Raw genomic sequence first — 27438 nt, 5'->3', positions numbered from 1 at the left:
ATGTTTCTTAAAAAAAGAAAATTAAAAGGTCCTTTGGCTTGAATATTTGATGTATATTTCAACTTTATACATGTACGCATTCCCGGGAATAAGAGCCTTGAGAGCGGACAACAAAGGGATCCTAAGAGTTCCGTTTTTACTTAGTAAGGTACGCTAATAACAAGTGTTGTGTTGCTGCTAATAACAAATGTTTCTTAGCTCTACTAAATACCACATAAACATAAACTGAAAGAAGTGAAATTTGTATCCCATGAATAAGAAACTTGTAACTACATCCTCTCAGTAAATGCGTGCGGTAACGGCACGGTAACCGGCCGTGCGGCAGCGGCGTCCGGCAGTCGCCGTGGATCGCGCGCGAGTGAGCGCCGCTGGTGCCGACTGCGGGACGTGCAGTGAACTTTGTGATCGTTGGATAGTCGCGAGAGAGAGATCGTGAGTTGTTTTGCTTACTGTGTACAAAGGTTGTTCGATGTGTGTTTTGCTGATGACAGAGATTTTTGCGGTATTTTAATAAAGTAAAATAGGGGTAGTTGGGGAATTAATGATATTAATAATTTTTTAACAATAAGTAAGTATCTGAAGCTTCAGAAGTAAGAGTTTATAATATTATGTATTTGAAAAGATATAAAAAAAATAATTAAAATTTGCGCAAACAGAATAAACATATAGAATGATGACTTTTTTTAAAGTAAAAGATAACAAACTATTTTACGAAACCAGTGTCTCACCTCATTGCCAGTGTCTTACCTCATTGCTAAGATCTCCCTAAATTATTTTTTAAAAGTAATTATCACAGATTTTGAGATGCTCATTTTCTTGAAGTCAGTATAGTCATATAAAACAAAATAAATGAATTAGTAATATAATTACGCAAAGTTTAATTTGAGACATGTAATACGCATTAAACAACGAAACTTTTGTCAAAGCTACGTAGGTATCTGTGTAACGCGCGTCTTAAACTAAAGGAGAAAAGTTTTCGAACACGGAAACTCTCGTTAACACAGTGAATACGGTAATTAAAACAAAATTTTGTTGTAAAATAATGGTAATCACAAGTGATATTATGTTTTTTTTATATAATTTAAAAAACTTTTTGTATCTGTCTCCTTACTGTACCTCTTATTATTACAAAGATATAAAAACCAACGACACCTAAGAAGGGTTCCGTAGAATATAATGTATGCAAAACAAGTTTTTGTTGCTACGGAACTCTTAGTGAGCGAGTCCGACTTATTCTTAGCTAGTTTTTTATTGATAGGTGTTCTAGATATTCGATTTTGATACCTCAACAGAAAAACTCATTAAACAAAACAACTTTCGTCAAGGCGTCTTTTCTATATTTCCAATAGTTTAGCTAGACCATCATGGTTCTCCATCAGGTGTTCCAGTTTTCAAAATCATTTATACCCTATATGTTGCCCAGGCTTAATAGCTATATATATAATATAATATATATAGCTATATATATAATATAATATATATAGCTATATATATATATATATATATATATATATATATATATATATATATATATATATATATATATATATATATATATATATATATATATATATATATATATATATAATATAACAAAAAAAAATCATTCGTATCCATCCAGTAGTTCCGGGGATTAACGTTTCAAACAGACATATATATTATACAGACTTAAAGACAAAATATACGGACAGATATTTTTTCATATTCTTACCCTATTACTATGACTCGATAGCCTAATTTTGTTTTATTATATGTATTGATTTATGAACAACTAGATGTTGCCCGGGGCTTCGCTTCCATAGGAATTTTGAGATAAAATATAGCCTATACCAATTTTGGATAATGTACCTTTCTAATAGTGAAAGAATTTTGGAAATCGGTTTGGTAGATTTGGACATTTTTGGCGGTCACCCGCCTCAAACATCACTCTCACAAACTCACAATCTTTATAATAGTAGTATAGATTGAACATATAGGCTTGCCTCAAGCACTGAACTAACCATGTACATATACAGCAGTATAAATACGTATAAGATACACAAGTGTATGTATGTTGTTTCAATGCACGTCTCAAGCGAGTGACTCAAATGCGTCGAGAGTGCTCGCTCGCGTCGCGCGATATTAAATTATGCCGCGCGCCGCCGGCCGGGGCAGACTTCCTGACACTCCGGTTCGAGGTCCCGGGTTCGATCCCCGGTCGGGTCATAAAGGAAAATGATCTTTTTCTGATTGACCCGGGTCTTGGATGTTTATCTATTTATGTATTTGTTATAAAATATAGTATCGTTGAGTTAGTATCCCATAACACAAGTCTCGAACTTACTTTGGGACTAGCTCAATCTGTGTGATTTGTCTTAATATATATTTATTTATCGCTTTCTATGTGCGTCTTTCAACAAAACTACCATACAGAAACACAAATTGCTGCATACTTCACTTTTCTGCATTTCCGGAAAAGCAAAGGGAAAGGACCACAAGACATTCATTTGGCTGCTAGCCACACTAGCTCAAATCACAATTTAGACACCTTTAGTAAGCTATAAGTAATGTTTGTTTGGTACATAGTAACGAAGGGAGAAGTCGAAATTAAAATTATTTAATCAATTTAGGATGATATACTTACATACATCACTTATAGACGTAACGAATAATTACTTTAAAATTAAGTTAACAGAGAAAGAAGAACGAAGATATCACTTCATGTACATGAGACATATCAATGAATCCTTGAATATTATACAAACAAATCGACTGTCGCGTCAGTATGTCTGTCTGTATAAACGTGATGAGTTACAAAACTACCTGGCGGATTTATGTAAGGATTTTCTAAATAGATTATATTTTTTAGTAATTATTTATATATAGTGATTGTATGGTTTTACCCGAAGACAGTGAAGACGGGACGGGCCGCTAGTACATACGATATATCAGTAACAGTGTAGAAACCACAAAAGCCACCACAAAACCAAATCATTTCCTTCAGGCAAACTACTATCGTTTGCTAGAAAAAAAAAAGTAGGTAATAGAAAAAAGAAACCACATGTAAATCGTTTGCCGGCCAGGCCGGCACTTGGCGATAAAATTCCCTCCGACAGCGCGCCCGCGCCGCTCCTTATTACCGAGCATAGCTTTTCCCGTCTTCTTAAAAATATTTCATGATAAAAACGTACATACGAGTACTTTCCCCACTTGTGTTTAAGTCCGTGTTAACATTAATGTTATTAGGCGTCACGTGTTTTTATTTTCAACATTCATTCAGTATGTTTCAACATTCATATGTGCTGATTAATTTTTTTTTTCGGTAATTATATACATTTTCTATCATTTTTATCAAATACTTAAGTTTGGATCGTCACTGGTATTTTTAGCTATCTGTTTTGCTGTGTATACACAGCACTTAGGAATTTTATGGCTGATTGAAAAGATATAGGGACAAAATATAAATATAACAAAGTTTATCAATAAGTAGGCAGGTACATCTAAGGTAGGTATATCTAAGTTTATTTTACGAAAGAAATTCTACGTCTTATGTTCACGGCTACATTAAATTTCAATTCCATGCCCAGATGACTGTAGGAAGGGCACTCGATATTGATAAAGTCCGAAAGACACCTCTGTAATTTGACAAAGTTACTGTCTAGGTACTTCCATCTCTTTGATTTCGAAAGAATGTTCCAGAATGTTGCCAAATAAAATTAGTTAGAAGAAAGACGCAAGTTGAAAACATATTTACATTGCTCAATAACAAACATTGATATCAACAAAATGGTCATTTTATTTAATAAAATTCGTCAATAAATACTTATTATTAATCAAGTTTGTTTGGAGAGTATATAATATTTATAGTATATAATATATGTAGAGTATATAATATATGTTACTAAACAAAGCTAGTATTAAATATAGCTTTTACAAACCAACGCACAATTATTAGGAACTGAAGCTTCTTCCCACGCAGGACGACATCTCCTCCCGTGCGAATAAAGAAAAGCCCTTCGTGACGATCTAGATTGTTTTAAATTGTTTTAAATCGTATGTCATATCTTTATACAAAAATATACTATCTTAATAATAAATTTAAAAAAGAAATATTATAATATATTAAATAAGATTATGTTATTTGTAAAAATAAACCATGTTTATTTTTCATGTATGTAATGTGTTGGAGACCTACAACATAGAGTGCAACTTCTATACATACTTTTTCATAGAGCGTTAAAATAAGTTTTACCCGAACAAAGAAACTGTACCATAAATTACGTCGTCCGATTTAAACTGTAAAATTCTCAACTGCGATTTACATAATATATGGTACATACAGTGTGTCGCGTTGTTGCTGTAGCACTCGCGCGCAGGAGAAATGTAACAGAGTCCAAACATCGTGTAAACTATAGAATGTTCTACAAATGAATCTACAAATGTTTACTGTTACAAATCCAATATGTGTAGTGATGATACAGAGTAACTCAACGTTAAAGCATTTATATAGAAATTTGACCTTTATAATCACTCACGTTAAATTTTAAATATATAGTATTTCCACAAATTAACGGTTACTTCTGAGAAGCAAAGGAAATTTCCTGATAGTTCAGATAAAACAAAGTACTATTGGTTTTATATTTTAAATTCTTTGCCAAAGTATTTGCAGGATATATGGTAAAAACACATGGATAGACTTCAACCTGCGCAATAAAATTACGCCATTTTGTCCTAACGACAGCGCGGCGCGAATTTAAATTATACGCCTATTCATATTAATCAATGAGACTAAACTATGTTTGTCTTTCTGATCCAATTGGCTAGATTAATTTCACATAATAATATTTTTTGTTTTGTTCACAGAACGGAGAACCGCTTGAAGCTTGTCGCGTCACGCCATGCCCGCCAGCGCGCGGCTGCTGCCGCTGCTGCTGCTGGCCGGTGAGTCCTCACCTTTATTGTACTTCGCGATCACAACAATTACCAGTTTACCAGGGACTTTAATAAAATCTGTTACTAATGTTAGCAATTAACACACTTGATAATAAATAAAGACCAGTTTACCGCGAGTTTGTATCAAAATATAGAAGATTAGAATATCGATAGAATAGAATAGAAAAGAATAATAGGATTTAACGTCCAAAATGTCGAAACTTAAAATTACCAACAATTTAAACGACGATATTAAAAACCTAATATATGGACAAAATAATTAACAAAAAAACTTGGGGATAGACGAGTCACATAGAAAGAGATTGGAGAAACTGGTCTGAAGAAAATAAACTCAATTGAAAGAAAATTTCAAATTAATGACGAAAATCAATTAATATTTTAAGTAGTCAATAATGCTGCTTAATAATGCTTTTCGACAAGTCGGAATGAGTGTTGTGATTTCGAAATTGCGCCACTCAAACGAATAGACTCGCTAGAGATAAGCTAATACTTCACAATAAATTTCATTTGGTACCACGTGTTCCATACCGCACTCGGAATATTGTATCGTAGGAATTCGAGACTGAGACTCGATTCAATGTAATTGAAATTTCGTGTTCGAGTCGACTCGGCGGGCGGGAGAATGCGCCGGCAAACTGTCGCAGGCATTTCATTAGCTACGGCTCGATGGTTGCTTCTTTCGAGCTCCTTCGCAACAGTTCATTATAAAAGTAATACTGCCTCGAGATACAGCTACCAACAACTCAACTGAATAACAAATTCGAGGACGATTTCTTTCATCGTCTCGATTCACAACGTAGCCTCTCACTCGCGACACTTTTTTGGGTCAAACGATTTAAAACTCCACTTGTGTTCTTAGAGTTTTAAGTGGCTTTAAGTTCTCTTTGTTTGCGAAAAGAATCGCGTAGTTACTTTTTCTTTTCACCCTCGAGTTCCGAGACAGGTTTGAGTTAGAACTGAGCCGCTCTTATTAAGCAGAAAATGATTCAGTTATCTTTGGCTCTCTTTGTTTGCCAAACAAAGGAACGTAAAGAAAATCTTATTAAAGCTCTAGTCGAAATAAAGCAAATAGAGGATAAAACCTTATCACAGAGAGATAGAGGCTCAATACTGTCCCTTTCGGATAAACATTTTTCTTTTCTAAATACTTCGCAACAATAACGAAAGCAACGGAATAAAATAACAGTCTTACTACTAAACGACACTTGCTTAATAATGCATTATTGTTCCATTTCAAGGGTGAGTCATCAAATTTTCATCAGACTTTGACTTTAACAAGCACGCCGCTGATATTTAGATTAAATTACGTATTTTGCGTTTTTTTGTGCGCGTTAATTTTAACTTCAAAGTTGTCGGTGCAACGCATTCCACCGAATTCATTTTAGAAATAGTAGTAGTTTAGAAAGTATTTACTTTAGATATCGTTTTGTAGTAAGACTGATAATGTGAGGTTTCCGTACCTAAAAGAAAAAACGAAACCCTTGTAAAGTCATTGTACAGTGCAAACACTTTTTACTTGTATCAGCATTACATGCGCCGCGGCGTAATCTAACTAGTACACAAATATCATTCATCGCGTGCACTCATGTCAATTATCAATCTTATCAATAAACATCGTAGAATCATTCAGTTGGTATCAATCACATCAACGTATCATTCAAGATCGTATGGTTTAGAAAGAGACCGTATACGATGTCCACTGCTAGTTTGCGCCGAAACTGCTGAACTAATTAAATTGAAATGTAGTATTCTTTATTTCTCATATTAGGAAAGTAGTGGGAGAAGAAATCCCAATCTCGCGGGGAAATAACTACAAATTGCTTCCGTCTGAAGAGCTGGAAGTGCATTTTAAGAATAGGCCTTGAAAAATTTGGCATAATTAAGAAACACATGGGTAAATAAAAAATTAAATGTTACTTTATTGTTACATTTTTTGTGTGTATGTATTTATGTGTGTATGTTTGTAAAGCGATAACTTTCGAAATTTAAAAAGTATCTAAGATCTGTCAATAGAATTTTTAAGTTCGTGGGATAACAAAATAATAAATTTATTTGTTTTATTTATTTAGTATAGCTTTTGACCGCGGCTTCGCCCGCGTGAATTTCATAGCTAAATCTCAGTAATTTTTTTATCGCGTACTCTGTAAAACTGGTGAACATATATGATTCAAATTCGCCCGTTCAAAGGTCCCGTTTCCCACTACGTGTCTCCTACCCATTTCCCGCTCCGACTCCCACTCCCGCTTTCTGCAACGCGTGCCGTCCCATTTTCCATGACGTTTTATGTCCCGGTTTTTTATTAACCACAAACGTAAATTAAACATTTTTTGTATTTATTATTACTGTTACTACAATAAGTAAGTGTGCCAATTTTCAGCTTTTTATTTTGAAAATTATATTAAGTCCAATATAATCTTTCACCCCCCTTTTTAAGGGGTTGAGGGTTAATTTTCTGAAAAATCTGAAACACGTATTCAAACGTCCAAATTTTCAAGTCACTAAGTTCAACGATGTAGAACTTTCATATTTACAGTTTTTTACCCCTTTCACCCGCTTCGGAGTAGAATTTTCAAAAATCCTCTACATGCCAAATTTCAGCCAGCAGTTTTGGGTGTACGTTGTATGTCAGTCTGTCGGTCAGTCAGTCACTCAGTAACGGAAGAGTTTTATACACTTATATATTCATACATACTGGCTGCAAGAGATTGCTTAGCGCAATAGGCCCACCATTGGTCTATATGTATGCACAATTGTATTATTTTGTACTAATATTGTTTTTATGGGCAATAAGTATATTTTGTATTATGTTGTAAATTTAGTTTTAATAAAGAATTAAACAAAGTAGACAGAGAAAGTCGTTCTGACAACTGACAACAATTTTTGTATGAATACTAGATACCTACTTAAAATTCTGCGTGCGTATTTTTTAATTTCACGATATTTCAAAATCTATTAATCTAATTTATGTGCTGTAAAGGACAAAATTTATCTTCAATTATTCTTCAATTTTATTATATGTATTGATATTCATGATGTATTGATGATGATTGTGTTCGCGAGGTCTAAATTCGCGGCGAATAACTATTAATCTTAAATCGAATTATGACCTCCAGTAGACATCTTGTAGTGTTGATTTGAGCATGTGGGAGATATAGAAATAGTTGCAGTGAGCAGCGTGGGCGGCGGCGGCGGCGGCAGCGCGCCGCGGCTCGTGGTGGAGCCGCCGGCGCTGGTGAGGCACAGCGCGGCTGCCGGCGCACGGCTGCGGTGCCGCGCGGCCGGCGACCCCGCGCCGCGCCTCAGCTGGCTCGGCGAGGATGGGGCAGAGCTCACTGATACACACCATAGGTATATACTGATGCCATCAAAAACATGCTGTAAAAACCCAAGTCTCGCAGCTCAGTTTTTCTACCGTAAAAAGTTGTGAGATCCATGTAACACCAAGTCGATTAATTTATTTAGTTCCTACTTAAGAGACCTTCTGTCTTAAGTTATTACGCAAGTTATTATTATCATATCAATATTAAAAATCTTTTAGGTTTTAAATAAATAGTTCGACTTGGCCTTCGCATGCCGTGCCTCCAGATATTTGTCCGTCAAAATTATAAGTTTTTGATTTCACACTATCTAGTACGCGAATGAACATACCACTTTCTATTAGTCTGAACTTTTACGCAAAAAGACTACATTAATGAATCTATACGGACACATTGATTTTTAAAATATTTATTTTCTTCAGTTTACAATATAATATGTCAGTTGCGTAAAATATAATATGTCTTGTTAATAACAATAAGCTCCGTTTATTGCGTCCAATTTTCTTAATGTTACTTCAGAAACAAACAAACGACATCGCATACCTCAGCATGGCTCCCCCAGGATAAAAGTGAAATTATAAGAACTTGCCGCGGACGATAAAAATGACGAACACTCAATTCAATGAAAATTCAATGAATCCTGAACAGATGAGCCGCGCACGTGCCGTGAACGTGAAACGCGTTGAAATTAGTGCACGCACCCGTACGTGGCCCTAAATGATGTGCAATGTTTGTCATACTCAATTGCTTGAATTAAAAACTTCTTCAGCGGCGTTGTGCACTTTTGTGATTAGTAAAAAATGTTACTCACGTCAGGACACGTGATATCGAAAATTCGTAAGACGTCAAAAATGCAAGACGTTAATATTTATATTTTCACTTCTGCCGGCACTCCCGGAGTGCAACCCGTTTTTTTTTACTTTTCGCACTTTTTTCCATCGCATTACGACTTCGACATATTATGTTGCATTTATACAGAATCTTTCTCAAAAGACAGATTACTATTTAATTATCAATTGGAAGAGCTTTTTCAAACACTTTTGAACTTGATCAGACATGAATGTAGTAGATGCTGAAACTTCAAACATATTGTTTGTGTCATAGGCGAGTATTTCCTAACGGCACCCTGGAGGTGCTGCCGTCGACGGCGGCGCTCAGCAGCAGTGTGGTGCGGTGCCGCGCCGCCAACGCGCACGGCGTCGCGCTCTCTCGGGAGGTCATGCTCGAGCCTGGTGAGATGCGGTTCAGACACACGTATAAACACTCCCTGTTCACTCACACACATATATGGATTTGTTTTAGTTTGATTCCAAATAGAATGATGAAAATAAGTATTTTTACAAAAAAAACAAAATTTTTGACACAAGCTTTTATTGTTGTCAAAGAGATCTTATTGCATTAAATGTGCGGCAAAATAATCTCACATCTGAAACCGTTTCTGAGTACACCATCAGGTCACGCTTGTCATAATAATGCATTGTCATTCATCTACTATCTTACTCCCTGTGCCCCTACACTATAACGCGGTAAGGCCACCGAAAACACTGTGACCGTGATACAATACTTGTTCGGGAAAATCTAAAATCTTTGGAGAACGTCGACATACAAAAAAGAAATAGTTAATAAATTTTACAAGTTTAGGTTCGTTTGATTGTGGAAAGTGTATTGCAGCAGTCAACTTTGACGTTAAACTGCGCGCAAACTTTTAGATAAAACGGCGTGCTTTGCGCTTTTCTGCGCAGGTTTAAGCTTAACTGGTGCAAAGCACTCTAAGTGTTAATGAAAGTAAAACCGACATGTAGTTGCGGATGTGCCGTGGGAGGCCGTGGTGAGCGCGGGCACGGTGTCGGCGGGCGGAGTGGCGGCCGTGTCGTGCCGCGCGTCCGCCGCCGGCGCCGCGCCGCTCGTGCGCCCGGCCGTGTGGTACCGCGCCGACCAAGTGCTCAATGTGGACCCGCCCGCGCCTGGTAACTACCCCATCTCATTTTTCATGAAGATAACGGCTCCCAAACGTCACATTCAGGAGGATGCCCAGAAGGGCAAAGGTCCCACATTTGTTTTCCCAATTTTTTTAAAGCATGGTCAGACTTTCTTATGAACCAAAAGTTAATTTCATAGTACATTTGAATTTATGCTGGTTTAGTAGTTGTGTACTGTATGTAACTAACTGTATGTAATAATTTACGTGAATAATCTACATCTATCCAGATAATAAATTTCATCTTCTCTAACTACTCTAATTTCACGATTAATATACAACTTAATTGAGAAACCACGTCGAATATACCTCTATGGGATCAGCTACTTCTAACAATAATTTAGACCTTTCCACCAGCTTATCGACGTCATTTATGGTGATTGTTAAGCCATTAATAACTTTGATATTAAGAAAGCTTTGAATTGGATTTATAAGATCTGCGCTAACATAACTTTCCTCGCTACTAAATAGGATTTCAGGGATCCCAAGAGATTTGTTAATATAATTCTATTATGATAGGCTACACGACATTGTGTAAAAAATAATTAAGCCATTTTTAGTGGTACCTACATCGAATTAGATAGTTATGTTTCATCCTCAACTTTCATTTCTAAATAGTACATTAAATTGTCCTTTATATCTTTTGAAAGTGTCTCCAGCCAAAAGTTATTTAATGCCCTTTGTTATACCTTAGAAGATATGGCTTACAGGCTGATTACCCATTGAATGCTACTAAGTTACTCGGCTACAAAGTTATCTGAATTAAGTTCTCAGTAGATAATTAACACTACTATGTAAAATCGGAATCACTCATAAAAACTAAACGAAGCGAAAAGTTTTGTTGTTAATATAGCTATATCATCCGTGATCAGGAGACGAAACTGGCCGAAACTAGACTTTAATAAGATGTTCATTAGATTAGCCAAGTACCTAACCTTACGTTACAAGTCTACAACTAAGTTAAAGCTTTGAGTGTCAAATCGTTTCAAATTGTTTTAAAGTGTTGAAAAAAAAACAGAAACTTATATTTTATACCTATGCTGTCAAAGTTTTGATTTGATCGAAATGTGAAATAAAAGGTGAGAAGTCAGTTATAATGCTTAGCTCATGCGTTACCTCAACACGTAAGCGTTATTATTCATATTTTGAAATAGACTATATTATTGGTCGCTTGCCCACCTCGCCTCCGTGTCGCAGGCCGAGTCGGTCCGCGTTGTATCACACGAAATTAATTAAGGCGATATCTCACAGCCCGCCGTATTTCACGCGGACGCTGACGAATGGCCGGGATAACTTGTTATAATCCCTCTCAAGGCCAAATTAAATACTTGTAGAACTTTGTTTTGGTGGAATTGTTTATTACTTTTATTAGGTTCTAGTATATAATTAAATCTGTACTTTTAATTTATTAAATTTCATACCTGTAATAGGATTCATTTGAAGTTTCTTAACATTTTCTTATCTGAAAAGTGTAACCGATACGGTCTCCAAGCTCTAAATATCTATTCACAAGAAAAGTAATTAGACAAAATTCAAATCACGAGTATTGAAGTGGAGCAGATATTAAAATGAGTAAAGTTTGTTCAGGAGCGGGACAGCATTGTTTCGCGACCCGCGCTGCTGGCCGGAATAATGGCTGTTGTTCTACACTTTCTGTATTGAATACTAAGCAAGCCGCGATATGACATTATGGAGTTATATTACAGAGACTTGCAATAAAAACAAAGCACAAGGTTTATGAAATAACAAGCTTTATTTTCAAACCCATTTTTGCAATGGTTTCGATGTATCTAACAATTTGGATATGGATATAGTCAATTTAGATTTTTATTAAACGTGTTTCTTTTCTTTGAACTCATCGTGAAAGTTTTATAAATATTGTATATTTAACAGAATCGCGCTATGTGGTATTTGGTGACACACTCCTGATTCGCGGAGTGTCGCCACACGACGACGGGCCGTACAGCTGCCTCGCGAGACACTCCCTCACGGCGGTCACCAAGAGGAGCAAACCTGCCGTGCTCACCGTATCTAGTAAACGACACCTTTGTGAATTGCCACCTAGTGTTACTTACGACATTAATAGATTAGAAGTTTCACAATGTAGAATATTGTCTCAGAGTGCTGTGTATTTATAGCAGGTAGCTCAACATCGGCGCCCCGTCTGTCCGCGCCGGCGGGCGAGCTGTCGGTGCCGGCGGGCGCGCACGTCTGTCTGCCGTGCGCTGCGCCCGACCACCCACAGCCGCACTACACGTATGATTCACAGTCACTATCTGGTATCTGGTCCGAATTCAGATATATTTGATGGCTGTTAAAATACTTTATTTCACAGACGTTCAATTTCAGAAACATTCATTCTATTGATGTGCTACGTTGATCGTAGCACATCAATAAATGAATGTTTCAAATGTTAGAATTTATGTATTGAAGTATTTTTTATTAATATCTATTTTTGCACACAGTTAACTGTATAATATTATTATGTTACCTCATGACCTGCTACTCATATTAGAGCACTTAACACAATCAGCAAATTGCACCAATAACTAAGTACTCGTTGCGGTGATCGTGCACGAACTCTATATAATTACTAAACTTCGGTAGCTGCACATTTTACTGAACACACTAGTTTCTCTTAATAACACTAATACATAATTAAACTGCTCCCATTATAGTTTGATGGCAACTTGCAACAAATAAGAATTTTCAGTTTATAATAGTTTGAACAAGTGTTCAAATTATGTAGAGTTAGAAAACAGCCTTTTATAGTACTTGTTTTTACATATCCTACTAATATTAAAAATGCGAAAATTTTTGAGGATGTGTGCATATATGTATGTTTGTTAGTCTTTCACGTAAAATCTACTGAATGTATTGTTATGAAATTTGGTACACAAGTTGCGTAGTATATAACCTGGAACAAAGCTAGTTTTCTATATTTAAAGCAGCTGATCACATACGTATTCTTAAGCAGCTGGTACCGCGAGCTTCACGGCCGGCTTTCCCCAGTCGAGCCCTCCCCCACGGTGTGGGAGTGGGGGGGAGGCGCGGCGCTGTGCTTCAGGCGCGTGCGGCGACAGCTTGCCGGCGCGTGGCTTTGCAAGGCTTACAACGTGTTCGGAGATGCCACGGCTCAGCTCAGATTGAATGTTGAAGACGTACTCACTGTTACTGTTTCTCCTACTCTAGTGGTAATTTGTTATTACACACAACAGATATAGTAACATTCTATTATAGTACAGACTAGCCGACATTTAGGCTGTCGTCTTGAGATAAAATATCTACCTAATAGTCTCAATATATAAAGCCAATTTTGACTGTAAAACGTCAAAGGTTGAGTTTCCCTTGGCGATTTCATTGTACTGACGAGCCATCCTAATCTACAAGTATCTACGAGCACTATATCTAGTGTTAAAAGTTATTTGAGCGAGAAAGTTGTGAAAATTAAGTGAATAAAATCAAAATATTTTCGACGTGTTCCAAATTTTTGTACCTACGATAAATTTAAGAAGACGAGCCTCATTATCTGGAATATTTCGTTTCGATTGTTGATGGTAGTGTAAAATCCATATGCACTTTCGCCGCAGTTTATAAATATTATGTCAATGAGGAAATTCTTCTTTCCTTATTGTCACAAAATGTGGAAGTTCATGAGAGATTCAGATCGCCAGAAAGCTCTCCAAAAGTCGTCATTACGGCCATTCTCGCACCTGATCAACAGACAGACAGATCTTGAATAAAATCAAACGTAACCGTAGAATCGTATTTTTTACTGTTACGTATTTTCGAAGATTTTTTTATTATCAAACTTGCAATTATTTTTCTGCTAGCGGTTGCAAGCGAAAAGAATTAATAAATAGATTAATTGTCTAGGTGGCAGACACGGGCAGCACAGTCCGCCTGAACTGCAGCGCCAATGACCCGACGGCCTCGCTGAGCTGGCTGCACGATGGCGTGGCGACCGGCGCGGGGTCAGAACTCATCCTGCGGGGTCTGGCGCGAGCCCAGCGTGGGCTGTACCAGTGTGTCGCGCGCCGGCAGAGGGAGAGCGCGCAGGCTGCTGCTGAAGTTCGGCTTGGGGGTGAGTTGCTACATTGGATATTTAGATATATTCCATCTCCTGTATAATTTTTCTATCGACGGACTGGTGGCCCCACTGTACGAATATAAACTTCGTTGTTTCGTGTATAATCCTCTACAATTTGCCTTTTTTGTTCTATTGTATATACTTTAAATTGTTTTAATGTTGCTCTACTTCCATATCATCCTCTTGTTCTTCTAAGTATTTTTTTCTGTACCTGTTTAATTATAGTTACCCTAGAATGGCTTACTTTCATTAAATTAACTTTCATCGTCTGTTGCTGGTCGTGACTCAGCGAGCCGGCGGTCATCTGATTTACGATCCTCAACCATTAACTGGGGTAAAACCACAAACTATGTTTACTGGTATGGCTGATACTTCCGTATGAATAACCTTACCTTACTCTTAAACTTTCGCGTTGCATAATTATATATAGCTGAGTCAGTCGCCCAGTAATCACGGACCTTTGCAACAAGGTCCGAAACGTCTGGGAAATAAAAAAGGTGTGTGCGAGTTTAATACCTGTTGCTTAATATATAACCTTACCTTAAATTAACCTTAGTAATAATATTAATATGATATGCTACTGCATTGAAGAAATTCAAGATACATATATCTTTCTATCATCATCATCGTTTTCTGTATCATTGATACAAAAAACTACGCATTTATTTTCCATCACAACAACCAGCGGATAATCCAATCATGAAATTCATAGAACTAACTGATATCAATACATAGATATCGCGCTGGTGCGATGCCTGAGGGTTGCGGGAGGGGTGCGGGGTCACAATCAATCTGGGCGAGTAGCGGCCGGGAATCAATCAGAAGTGTTTGTAGCGGCCCCTACCCAATACCTAGCATTACCATTATCACGTGGTCGTGCGAACAAACTTGGCTTGGAAAAAAAATGACTCACATAAATCGTAGGTAGGTGATCCATTCTTACTTGTATGATTGGATCCCCCTTTGTCTTTGTGAAAGTATTACTTGTTATCCTATCATGTGTCCCTACAATAATAATACTATTTTCATTGAATTCCTATTGGTTTGTGTGAAAATGATTATGAGTCAGTCTTGATATGGAAGCTTTGGTGTACTTGATAATAATATGAAAAATTCTAGCGTAAAACACAACTGTTCAATTTCCAATCCATTCGATAAAAGCATTTATTTAGATAAAATAAAGTAAATAGCATTTAAATTCTCTCGCCAAAGTTACAAGCACAAAATCGTATCAGTTAGAAGCTAACTTCCGTCGCACAAAGTTAGCGGTTACAACAACTGGCCCCGGCTGCACCGCGACAGTAGGATTGGTAGGTGTCATGGTTTTGTTAGCTTTTATCTATTTATCGATTTTCTGATTTAAATTTATACATTATATGTTCCCGGTTCATAAAATAATTTATTTATACAAATCCGTATATATATATTAGTTAACATTGATAATTTCATTGCTAAATTAAATCAATCGGCTTCGCCCGTGAATTTCATAGTAAAATCTCAGTAATTTTTTTATCGCGTACTCTGTAAGACTGGTAAACATATATGATTTAAATTCGCATTTTTTGTCATCTTTAGTTTAGTTTTATCTTTAGTTCAATTTTCTGTTTCCCGGTGCGTGTCTCGTCCCGCAAACTTGTCCAATCCCTACATATTGTGCCATCATGTTTTTGTAATGTGTCCCGTCCTGTTTCCCACTACGTATCTCCTTCCCATTTCCCATTTCATATTTACAGATTTCACCCCTTTCACTTCCCTTCGGAGTAGAATTTACAAAAATCCTCTCTTAGTGCTCACCTGCACTCAGTCTGTCAGTCAGTCAGTCAGTCAGTCAGTCACTTAGTAACGGAAGAGTTTTATATTGATACATACAGCGCCCATTATATCTATATCAGACTTTAATCGATAAAAACAATTTGTTTATATTCTGTTGACACCTTTCTACATAATTTTAAAGTAAATCGGCTCCGTGGATTGTTATTTTAATTTTCCTACAGGACCATCCTCATTTTCCGGGATGAAATATCTATAAGATGATTGATGAGGATTCCGAGGAATTTTAGATTCATAATTAGTTTTTCAATTACCCTACGGGAACCTGACCATTTACCGAAATGAAATGTATCTAAGATGTTAACCCGGTATATAAGGTAACTACATACCAAATTTCAAGTAAATCGATCCAGTAGATTTCGAGTGATGCGCGTTCAGACAGACAGACAGACAAAATTTCCAAAACTATATTTTCGTCATCTATATCAGTAACTAAGTATATTCCATGAAGAATTTAAAAAATATATCCAATGTACAAATTTGACCTTTCTTCAATTTTTTTATTTGTATGTATTGATCAATCAAAATGAACAATAATTCACTATCTACCTGTGTATGCGACTACTTGCCACTAAATGTCATTCCTTTAGGCGACGTGACACCTGTTTTATAATAAACATACTTGATACAAAATTCAAAAAAATTCAAAATTCTTTATTCAATTTAGGACATAAACTAAGTCTACTGCCGACTTCCAAAGCGCAGGTGAAGAAGAAGCGGCGCAACAAACTTCACCGCAGCCTTTTCTCCAAGGACGTCAATTAACAAATATAGGTCTTATACATATATTAAAAATTAGGAGGACGAATTTACATCATTATTAAAAATGTCAAAATTTGAATAAATACATAAAATAAAAGTTGTATTTCCAATAAAATTATTGAAAATTGTCACACAAAATATATATATAAATAAAAAGCTAAATGTACAAAACGTACGTAATAGTGTCATAAATCAGTTACATATGTTATGAGGATACTGCACCATGCTTGGGCCAGACATTATTGTCGTTCACATAATCATCAGACTTGTAATATGCCTTTTTACAAAGTACTTCTTTTATATAATTTCTAAATTTTTTGTCCGGCAAATCAAGAATCCATTTAGGCAATTTGTTATAAAAACGGATACAGTTCCCAACAAAAGACGTTCTAACTTTGGCCAACCGATGCCCGGGGACAGACAATTTATCTTTATTACGTAAGGCTCTATCAGTGTAATCACCAACTTTTTTAAATAAGTTTAAATTTTTCCGGACATGCATAATGTTGTCAAATATGTATTGAGAGGGTAAAGTTAAAATATCTTTAAAAAAATCCCTTCTCCTCAAACCATATATAGCACGGATTGCTCTTTTTTGTAAAATGAAAATAGTGTTAATGGTGCTAGCACTCCCCCAAAGTAGTATCCCATAGGACATACAATTAAAATTATTCAATATACATAGGATTTAAAAATAGAATGTTTAAAAATAGAATGTGAAGTAGTGCTAAGCCTAGGGTCGCCTCGCCGTCGTCCGCTTTTATTGCTGCCTCTACAAATTCTATACCGATTCCTTATATTTCATATCAATAATGCTCAATCTTTTAAGCTTTCTTTACGAAATATTTATTTATTTACCACGAAATCGAAAACTTAAAAAATGTCTCTTATCATTATTATGAAGTTATTATTAAATTGACTTCGAGCAGCAGAGTGGCAAAACATATCTATATTTGCTGCAGATTTGAATTTCACATTTGTCGTACTTGTGCCGTATTTTTGTGCTTTCCATATAACATAACTATCTAGGTTGTGTAATGAACATCAAATACAAGTTAAATTTAGGTACAAAAGGACTTACTCTTTTGTTTTAATACAGCACTATCATCATCGCTATATAGTTGCGATGTGCCAGCTCGCTCAATATTAATTAAGATGTATGATCTGAGCTCAGCTACACGCCGCTCGTTACCGCCACAAAGCCGCCGCGTGTGTCGCGTCATGTCGCCTCGCTCTATTGTTTACTGTACTACACAGTATTCATATACTACTACATTTCTGCGTAAGTCATGTTCTTTTTCTAAAAAGATCAATAATTACAACCCTGCTGCTTCTCCTTTCCCTACAGGTTAGCAAACACAAACATAATCATTATCTTTGTCTCGTTGTGTCCGGGATGATGAAATGTATTTATAATTGGCTTGCAATTACTTTAATTACAGTTGTTTTAGTAATAAAGTTATTTTAGTTTTAAAACCCGTCAGCTATACGCGTGCGTTGATATATTATGGGGTTTGAGACAAATTGCCGGACTTCGGGCGGGTCGTGGGCGCCCACTCGTCTCTGTCGCCGGACTCGCTGTCGGACCAATCACTTCGCCGGACTTATGGTCACGCGGTCACACTCCACGCCATATTATGTGCTCCATGTGTTACCTGTCAGAGGAAACATTTGCAAAAATCGATGAATAAATATCTTCATTCCGTAACATAGATTAGACATATAAAAAGATTAGATTAAACATTGCACACATATAAAAACTTTTAGATCTGTACAAGATTGGATTAAGACACAGATATAAAAACATTATATTGAAGGATTAAGAGAAGTTGCAAGTATCAACGATTCTCTGCACATAATGAAAAAATACTTTTAGACTTTAAGTCGATTCTTTAAACTTCATTACACAACTTTAAAAGCTATCAATATGAGATAAGAAGATAGGCACTTGTGATATAGTATTCGACTTCACAAATATACTTATCTATTATATTTAAATTGCTTTTTATTTACTTAAGTATGTATGGCTGTAACTTTTTTGGCACACTATTCTATGATAGATTTTTGTATCAACTTACACGTGTTTTTGAAAATAAAATAACATTTACCTGTATCTAAACTGTGGAAAACTAAAAACAAAATTATAAAACGGAATACTTATAGGATCACTTCCATAGATAAAAGAAAAATATGTTTTATTTATGGTCACTTCATTATCTTTCAGTCTGACAGCCCGCATGATAACACCTCGGCGCGTGATTTCAACTTGCACTTTAAACATTTTTCAAAGATTCAACCTGACATTCCTCTCAAACCCTGGTTCAATAAATACCGCTCCATCCACAAACACCGCACTTCTACTATTATTAGACTCCGCACAGGTCATGCATGCTCCCCGGTATTCTTAGCTAAAATAAAAATTAAAGACTCGCTATGTGAATGCGGCCTAGACGAGGGTACACCTGATCACATAATTTTGAATGCTCAAAATTTTCTCCATCTCTATACGACTTCCTTCCCCCTTATGTCCCAAGACCTGTGAATATGCAATTTCTATTAACATTAGTTTTCTCTCCATTTATAATTATATTGGCAAAATTTATACAAAATAATAATATCTACTTATAATTTTTATTTACTTTATCCGTATGTATGTATTTATATACTTTTATATTTTAGGTTACACACTGATTCGTGTTTATAATATCATTATAACATATTATATTCCGTGTCAATTTCAACCTTGACGTTGGCAAAATCATCGTTATGGCGAACGATGGAGCCACGAAATTAAAAAAAAAATTGCACTTGACCGGTTTATGCCCGCAGACTCTCCACCGGAGTTACACTACACATTCATAGAGCAGGCGTTGCGCGCAGGAGGCAGCGTGTCTCTGCGCTGTGCTGCTTCAGGTTCCCCTCCTCCTAGGATCGGTTGGATGCTTGATTCACAGCCCCTTGATCAATATCATCGTCACAGGTTTGACATGAATCATATTTTTATAGCTAAATTGAAATATAGCCTTGTCAATGATATTCAAAACACTTGTTTACCAGATACTTTATCAGCGACGAGTCATCGGTAAACGGTGACGTGGTTTCGATCCTTAACATCAGCTCAGCCTCACCCGAAGATGGTGGCCGGTACACATGTCGTGCTAGCAACGCCAAAGGGCATCATGACCATTCCGCAAGACTTAACATATACGGTACATAAATTTCTATTCAGATCTAGCTATAAAATTAGTAGTTGAATATGTTTAGAGGATATGATTTTTTCTTGAAATTCTTTCGCAATGAGTAATTTCAGGCCCACCGTCAATCCGTGCACTGGGTCCGGTGCGAGTCGTCGCGGGCGCCAACGCCACAGTCTTCTGCCCGTACGCTGGATATCCGATCAGGTCCATAGAGGTGCATTTGATAGGATGATTCCTATGACTTTACACCGACACTTATATGTTTCTGCACACTTCAGTACAGTTTTTATTAACGCATGCTTCACTCGCAAGCACTACACATCAAAACGTAGCTTTGCTGATATAATATACAATATGAACAGAACCAAATTAAGCGCGCAAGTACGCATGTACAAGTAGGACATTGATGTTTATTTTTCCATCACACTTACATTAGGTCGGTTCTGTAACTCATGTTAACGGCAGTTCTATCTCGTGGTGGGAGCGGGGTGCCGGGCGTGCTGTGGAGGGTACAGGGCGGGTGTCAGCCCGAGGAGCTGAGCTCAGGTTGTCACCGGCGCTAGCGGCCGATGCTGGACACTACGCTTGCGCAGTTGTTGCGCCAGATGGCGCTGCTGCACGCCGTGACATCGAGATCCAAGTTAGAAGTCAGTATACCGAACAACTACATTACTTTAACTTTTCACAGGGATAGTGCATACTTCCTTGCATGCCATTGCCGTAGGATCAAACTGTACTGTACAGCAATATTCGCATTTTCTATCATTACTTAATAGATTACTTCGATAGTTGGCTTCTATAACACTCACTTTCACCCTTATCATCACTATGAATCACCATTATTTATCTGTTGCTCTTAGATCCACCGAAAATTTCGCCCTTCATGTTCTCTTCCGAGTTGATGGAAGGCAGTTCAGTACAAGTCCTATGTGGAGTCTCGTCTGGTGACAAACCCATGTACTTTTCATGGCTCAAGGATGAAGCGCCTCTACCGCCAAACTTACAGGTAGTAAAGAATTTCTACTAATAATACTGCTTCCTTTTGCGAAATTTTGTAACAAGACTATCGTTTGTTCCAGATCGAAGAAAAGAGCTTAAACGAGTTTTCCTTATTAATGTTCTCTGATCTGTCAGCAAAGCACAGTGGTCGATACACCTGCCGCGTGTCCAACCATGCAGCCACAGTTAACTATACTGCAACGCTTAGCGTCAAAGGTAAGCCGACAGTGTATATGTCACTTTACATGACATCATGTAAAGCAATAAAGACCATCAAATTCATACAGTTTGATGTTGCAGTTGCACCATCGTGGATTTCGGAGCCCACTGACACTGCTGTGATGCTAGGTGCCCCTATCAACTTGGATTGTGTTGCCAAAGGATACCCGTCACCTACTGTCACGTGGTACAGACATCTTGGTAAACAATTTCATATATTTATGTTATATCATATATTTCATCTTTTAACCACAAATTAAAATAAAAGAGTAACTAATTACATCAGTAGTGATAATTTCAACAGGGGAAATAGCCAGCCTTAACCTCGAAAATAGCAACCAATGGGAAGTGATAAGTGGATCAGAATGGGGAGACACTGCATCAGGATTACGAGCCAATAATGGAACACTGCGCAGTATCACTGCAATGCGCATACATCAAGGAAGCTACCGGTGTGTTGCAGACAACGGTGTCGGCCCACCGCTTATAAAACACGTCAACTTGACTATTCATGGTAAGGACAAATAATTTATATATATATAATTTTAGATTATTTAATCCCTATAAAATAATTATTTTATCAGTTATTATATTTTCATAAACATAGTTGTCTGTGAACAGAGCCAGCACACTTTGACGAGTCCGTGGGCACAAACGTGAGTTGCGTGCGCGGCCGCAGCGTGTCGCTAGTGTGTCACGCGCTCGGCGACTCTCCTCTCACGCTGCATTGGTCCCATCGAGGAGTTAGACTGGACCTGAATTCATACAGGTATCTATAGTTGTAACAATTTCGAACAATTTAAACAAGATAGATAAATGTTGAATACTCACGCATTTGTATCACAATGCTCTTCCATAACCGCGCTAAATAGATCACATATTTTAACTTTAAATTAAAATTAAAATCCAATTGTTTGTCTATTTTTGTATTTATTAAGCAAACACAACAGTTAACAATCACATGCAGTTTTGTAACTATTTTTATATAATGTATAGGTACTAATCTAGGCAAATGACGGAACGAAATGGAAGGAAGTACATACTGTGCCGACCCCACATGAGTGGGATAAGGTCAAGAAAAAGAAGAAGTATAGGTACTAATCTAGATCGCTAACCAAAAACGTGAATGCATTGCATGCTTATCCAATATGCTCAAAAACTCTTACAAATACAGAAATTATAGACACAAATTATAGAAATAACACAGAATCGTGGTCATATTATAAGTGAGTTTTAAATAAAATCTAAACAAGAGAACTGACAGAACTCATCGGAGGACACTCTTTACTTGTCTTTTAAATCTAATATGTTTAGACTCGAAGAGGTCTAAACTATGCATACCATCTGACTTCATGATGTCATTATAAAGCCTACACAAAAAAAATAACACTTCTTACTATAATCCAGTAGAAGGAATCTACTACTGGATTATAGTAAGAAGTGTTATTTACTTATGTAAATAACACTTCTTAAACATAAACATTTAAACAAAAAGTCACAGGATGACACAAATTTATTCTGGTATTAAAGTTCAGAGAGAAGAGCAAGCGCGGAGAATAAATAATTGAATGCAAAATTTTATGCAATGTTAACAAACTCTGGTGCTTTCTTCGTATGTCAAGCCTAGCAACACAAAATTTGTCAAGTCTGCCTTCATGCGATGGAATGGATCTCCCAATATATCCACATCCAGTTATGTAACAAAGAAGTCTCAATGCTCTTCTCTGCACACTTTCAATAGTTTCTGACTGTACTTGATAGTACGGCGACCACACTAACGACTCTACGAGACTATTATATAGACAGATAAAGCTTATTATCTTTTTGAAACCAACGGTTGACCTATAAATGAAATCGAACATCTGATTTGCCTTTTAACTATACACTGGTAGTGATCACGAAATGTTAATTTTTCATCAAATATAATTTTGGAATTATATTTAGCTACTGATTTACGTTGAAGTTCATGATCATCAAAATTATAACTAAAATTAATTCGGTTGCACTTATTTGTAAAAGTGATGCAAAAACTTACCTACACCAATCAAAAATAACGATAAGATCATTTTGGAGTGCTATACTATCATCAACCGTTTCTATTCGATTAAACACTTTAAGATCATCTGCATAAAGCAGTCATTAACATGATAGTTTATCTGCTAGATCATTTATAAAAATGACGAAGAATAGTGAAGAATTGTGTGTTTGAATACAAACGAAAGTATGTAAGAATCGAATGTGATTGGAAACACTTACTGGTATAGGTGGACTGTATCAGAAGTCCGAACAGCAGATGGTCTACGCTCAACATTGCAACTACGCGCGGTGGAGCGCGGGGACGGCGGCGAGTACCGTTGTCATGCCGCCAACCAGTTCGGACGGAGCGAGCTGCTCATGTTCCTGCATGTTGAAGGTTTTATACTTCTAATTTTTTCAATTTTTGACATGATCATGCTTGCTTTACATATTTAGCAATTCGTTATTTGAACTAATCATGCATAATAACGGCGATTAACAGAGCCCCCTGAAGCGCCAAGGGCCTTGCATCTGGGTGGCGTGAGTTCACGTTGGGTGCGAGTGACATGGCAGGCGCCAGCACTAGCCAGAACTCTGTGGTACTCCGCACTGGTGACTCCTCTGCACACGCTGAGAACCGAGTCGAGCCACGCTACTACCTTCAACTTGACCATCGAGCCTACCACTAATGAACGGTTAACTATCGTTGCCACTTAATTACAATAAATACTTAACTATTTTGATATTTCGTCTTTTAATTGTACCTATTTCGTTTCATTGTATTAATATCTAGCCTAGCTATTTATAAAAGAATAAATCAATGTAACCTTTGTTTTTGAGACATAGTTGTAAATTGACAAAGTCAAAATAAGTTTCATTTATACTCAAGACAGTATTTCAACAAAAAACCTTAAACTAAGTATAATAATTTTGGTTATTTCGACCAAATTTAATCAATCAATCATACATTTTCAACGTTATTAGACTAGATGATTCAACGTTGACAACGCTGGCTGCTCGGGTGGAGGCGTTAAGACCTGCTGCAGCGTACTCACTTCGTCTCACCGCCGCCAACCACGTGGGACAGTCCCCCACTTCAGATCCATTGCTCTTCACCACGCTTGACGAAGGTACTTATTTAGATTATATGTTGAATATATAATACATTTATTATATCATTATACAAAAAGTGACATAAATAGTATAAACATTCATTGTTTTTTCATACAGCTCCCTCAGTTTCTCCACAAAACGTTAGAGTGAGACCTGCCAATTCTGGAGAGTTACACATATCATGGTCGGTATGTACACCCACATTTACAGGTTAAAATTAAAAATTGAAGTATTTTAATATCGACTTGTACTTTTCCATTTAAAATAGTGATGTACCTTCACTGGCAGGCTCCTCCTCAAGATAGTTGGAATGGAGAGTTGTTAGGCTACGTGGTCACGTGGCGTGAGCTCAGCCGAGAAGGAGAGTTGGCAAATGCCGGAGATGATGGAATGACGCGGAACGGCATGGCGGTGGCTCCTGGTTGGGGCAGCACAGAACTGACGGTAGCGGGCCTGAAAGTTTTCTCTCGCTACGCATTGACAACACGAGCGTACAATCGCGCTGGAGCGTCGCCGCATTCTCCTGCTGTTTATGCAACCACTGGTGATGGAGGTTAGTACGTTCGTCCTCTATTTATGTAAATTTTGAATTTTATTTATTTATTTTATTTATTGCTTACAACTACCATTACAGAATTTGTACCATTTTTTTGTAAAATAATGCCTGACTTTCGTGGAATCATTGTTATCGTATTTGGTAGTGCCGGAGGAGCCACCGAACTCAGTAATTTGCGAAGCGGTTTCGACGCGTTCGCTGCGTATACGTTGGTCACCGCCAGCGTTATTGCATACACATGCTTTACGTGGATATGATCTGCACTACGCGCCTATACTTGTTTCTGATGGTAAGTTTAAATTATTATCTAGGATAATTTCTTTCTTTCTTCTTAAGGCGATTTTAAAGAGAGATTTACAAATTGAAACTGAAAGCTATAACTTGATTTTATCATCTTCTTTTCAATATTTAGAATTTTGCCTAATTTAAAAACCACAGCTAGGACGTCTTTTGATAGCAAACATTCAATAAAACTTTTATATCAGGGGTCACTGGCGGCGGTACTGAGTGGCTAACAGCTCGTACGGGCGCTAGCGGAGAGGCCACGCTGACTGGACTAAGGCCAGCCACTAACTACACGGTGTGGGTGAGAGCGCGCGCCGGCGCCGGCCTGGGCCCGCCGGCGGCGCCCGTCTACTGCGTCACTGGAGAAGACGGTTAGTTCACTATGTGTCCATCTGGTGGAACTGCATGCTCTATATGTCAATCTCAAGTTGCCAAGAAAATTACAAAAACACAAATAACGAGAATGTATATTATTCACTCGTGTGATTTTGTATTTTATAATGTAACTTATAATATTGCACCAATCAAATTAAATAATTGCTACTTCAATATTCTAAGACTGATTGTCCACATCGCTTGAAGTAAGTGATTGTTATACACAGAATCGACATTAATTAAATTCACTATAATTATTTTCATTTATAAATCGACCAGATATTTCATAGTTTCATGGCTCTGAAAATAATTGAGGTCAATAAATTCAAATTCAAATTCGTATATTGTACATAAAGTGCCGGGGGTAGTGGCGGCGGTGCGCGCACTGGCGTCGGGTCCTGACGCAGTCCGGGTGTCCTGGCTGCCACCGACGCCGCGCGCCGGCCGCCTCACGCACTACACGCTCTACACCAGGGAGCTCGGCAAGTACGGCTCCTATAAACAATACACATATATCACACAAACGTGATAACTAGCTTCCAAACTATTTTTCATTGTAAAGTGGAAAGAAAAACTCGAATACAACTTCGGGTAGTAGTAAGTATCTTTAAAATAAAAATTACACAAGTTCTATTGGACACTGTAAAACATATATCAAACTTAAGAATAATTATTGACTGAGGATGTGCAGTACTTAATAGCATATTTATTTGAAGAGTGGGTGGTGAATGGTCACAACGCGTTGAAGCAGGCGCTGACATAAATGAAGACGAAGTATCTCGCGACGTGGTAGGACTGCGCGAACGAACCGTATACGAGTTCTGGGTGCGCGCCGCCACGTCCGCCGGCGCCGGCGCCCCAACGAGGCCCGTGACGGCGGCGCCTGCGCAGCCATTGTCGGCGAGAATCTCGTCGTTCAGCCGAATAGTACACGCTTTCCGTGGCACCAGACTACGGCTACGTTGCTCATCCGTAGGCGCACCACCCCTGCGCTATCACTGGTCACCACTCCCTATCGCACATACCATCACAGACAGTGGAGATTTTATCATACATAGTAAGTTATACATGTTAGAAATTGTATAGTTGTTGGATACTGAAATGGTAGTGAAAGCAAGGATATACTAATAGTTTGCTCTAAAAAAATACAATCATAGCTCTAAAAAGAGACATAGAATATCAATCTTTACCATATTCTGTACGACTCTTTAAATTATTTGATTTATATGTGTCGTATCGTTAATTAATAGTCGTCTTCCGTCTCTAGTTCAACGTCGATATCCGCTCTATTTTATTTTACAAATCTTGTCACGTTCCCGCAATATAATCCGTCCCATTTCCCACAACTTGTCCTATCCCATTTCCTGCAATGTATTCCGTATCGACCTGTTATGTCCCGGTCCCGGTGTCCTGTTATGTCCCGGTCCCGGTGTCCTGTTATGTCCCGGTGCAAGTCTAGTCCCATTTCCGGCTACATATCTCATTTTATTTCCTGGAACGTGTTCAGTCCCGTTATCGATAAATCTAAAGTTCCATGTGTTTTACTTTAAAAATGTTTCCTTTATTATTTCTATAAAAACTTGCAACCAATATTTCACCCTCATGGGGATGCAATTTCCAAAATACAATCAATCTATTATTATTTCTTTTAATTTACTATGAATGCAAACATTAAGTTTCATGTGTCTCACTTTAAAAAGACGAGGTGTCATACAAACTAGCACCCCCATTTCCTCGGTGGAATTCCGATATATAAACTATCCTTAAGT

The 27438-nt window shown here is 37.3% G+C and overlaps 1 protein-coding gene across 6 annotated transcripts in view; it reads left to right on the top strand.

The window, feature by feature from the left end:
• Positions 1-348: 348 nt before the first annotated feature.
• Positions 349-27438, top strand: part of LOC128679366 (cell adhesion molecule Dscam2-like) — a 34798-nt gene continuing 7708 nt past the window's right edge. For 3 of the 6 annotated variants that reach the window (XM_053761584.1, XM_053761551.1, XM_053761593.1), the window contains exons 1-27: positions 349-432; positions 4843-4920; positions 8094-8280; positions 9354-9481; positions 10052-10216; positions 12121-12261; positions 12366-12483; positions 13205-13421; positions 14104-14311; positions 19739-19889; positions 19967-20118; positions 20220-20310; positions 20572-20753; positions 20967-21112; positions 21186-21321; positions 21406-21525; positions 21629-21838; positions 21946-22093; positions 23589-23737; positions 23843-24035; positions 24325-24470; positions 24571-24641; positions 24742-25006; positions 25155-25298; positions 25495-25665; positions 26026-26155; positions 26386-26726. In XM_053761584.1, coding sequence (XP_053617559.1) covers positions 4878-4920; positions 8094-8280; positions 9354-9481; positions 10052-10216; positions 12121-12261; positions 12366-12483; positions 13205-13421; positions 14104-14311; positions 19739-19889; positions 19967-20118; positions 20220-20310; positions 20572-20753; positions 20967-21112; positions 21186-21321; positions 21406-21525; positions 21629-21838; positions 21946-22093; positions 23589-23737; positions 23843-24035; positions 24325-24470; positions 24571-24641; positions 24742-25006; positions 25155-25298; positions 25495-25665; positions 26026-26155; positions 26386-26726 — 4153 coding nt within the window. In that variant the 5' untranslated portion in view covers positions 349-432; positions 4843-4877. Of the gene's footprint in view, positions 569-4842; positions 4921-8093; positions 8281-9353; positions 9482-10051; positions 10217-12120; positions 12262-12365; positions 12484-13204; positions 13422-14103; positions 14312-19738; positions 19890-19966; positions 20119-20219; positions 20311-20571; positions 20754-20966; positions 21113-21185; positions 21322-21405; positions 21526-21628; positions 21839-21945; positions 22094-23588; positions 23738-23842; positions 24036-24324; positions 24471-24570; positions 24642-24741; positions 25007-25154; positions 25299-25494; positions 25666-26025; positions 26156-26385; positions 26727-27438 lie in introns of all 6 variants that reach the window. The other 3 variants (XM_053761566.1, XM_053761575.2, XM_053761559.2) reach the window with 3 other exon arrangements.

The sequence above is a fragment of the Plodia interpunctella genome, chromosome 2, assembly GCF_027563975.2.
Source record: "Plodia interpunctella isolate USDA-ARS_2022_Savannah chromosome 2, ilPloInte3.2, whole genome shotgun sequence".
NCBI lineage: Eukaryota > Metazoa > Arthropoda > Insecta > Lepidoptera > Pyralidae > Plodia > Plodia interpunctella.
This window is presented reverse-complemented; position numbering and strand designations above follow the sequence as displayed.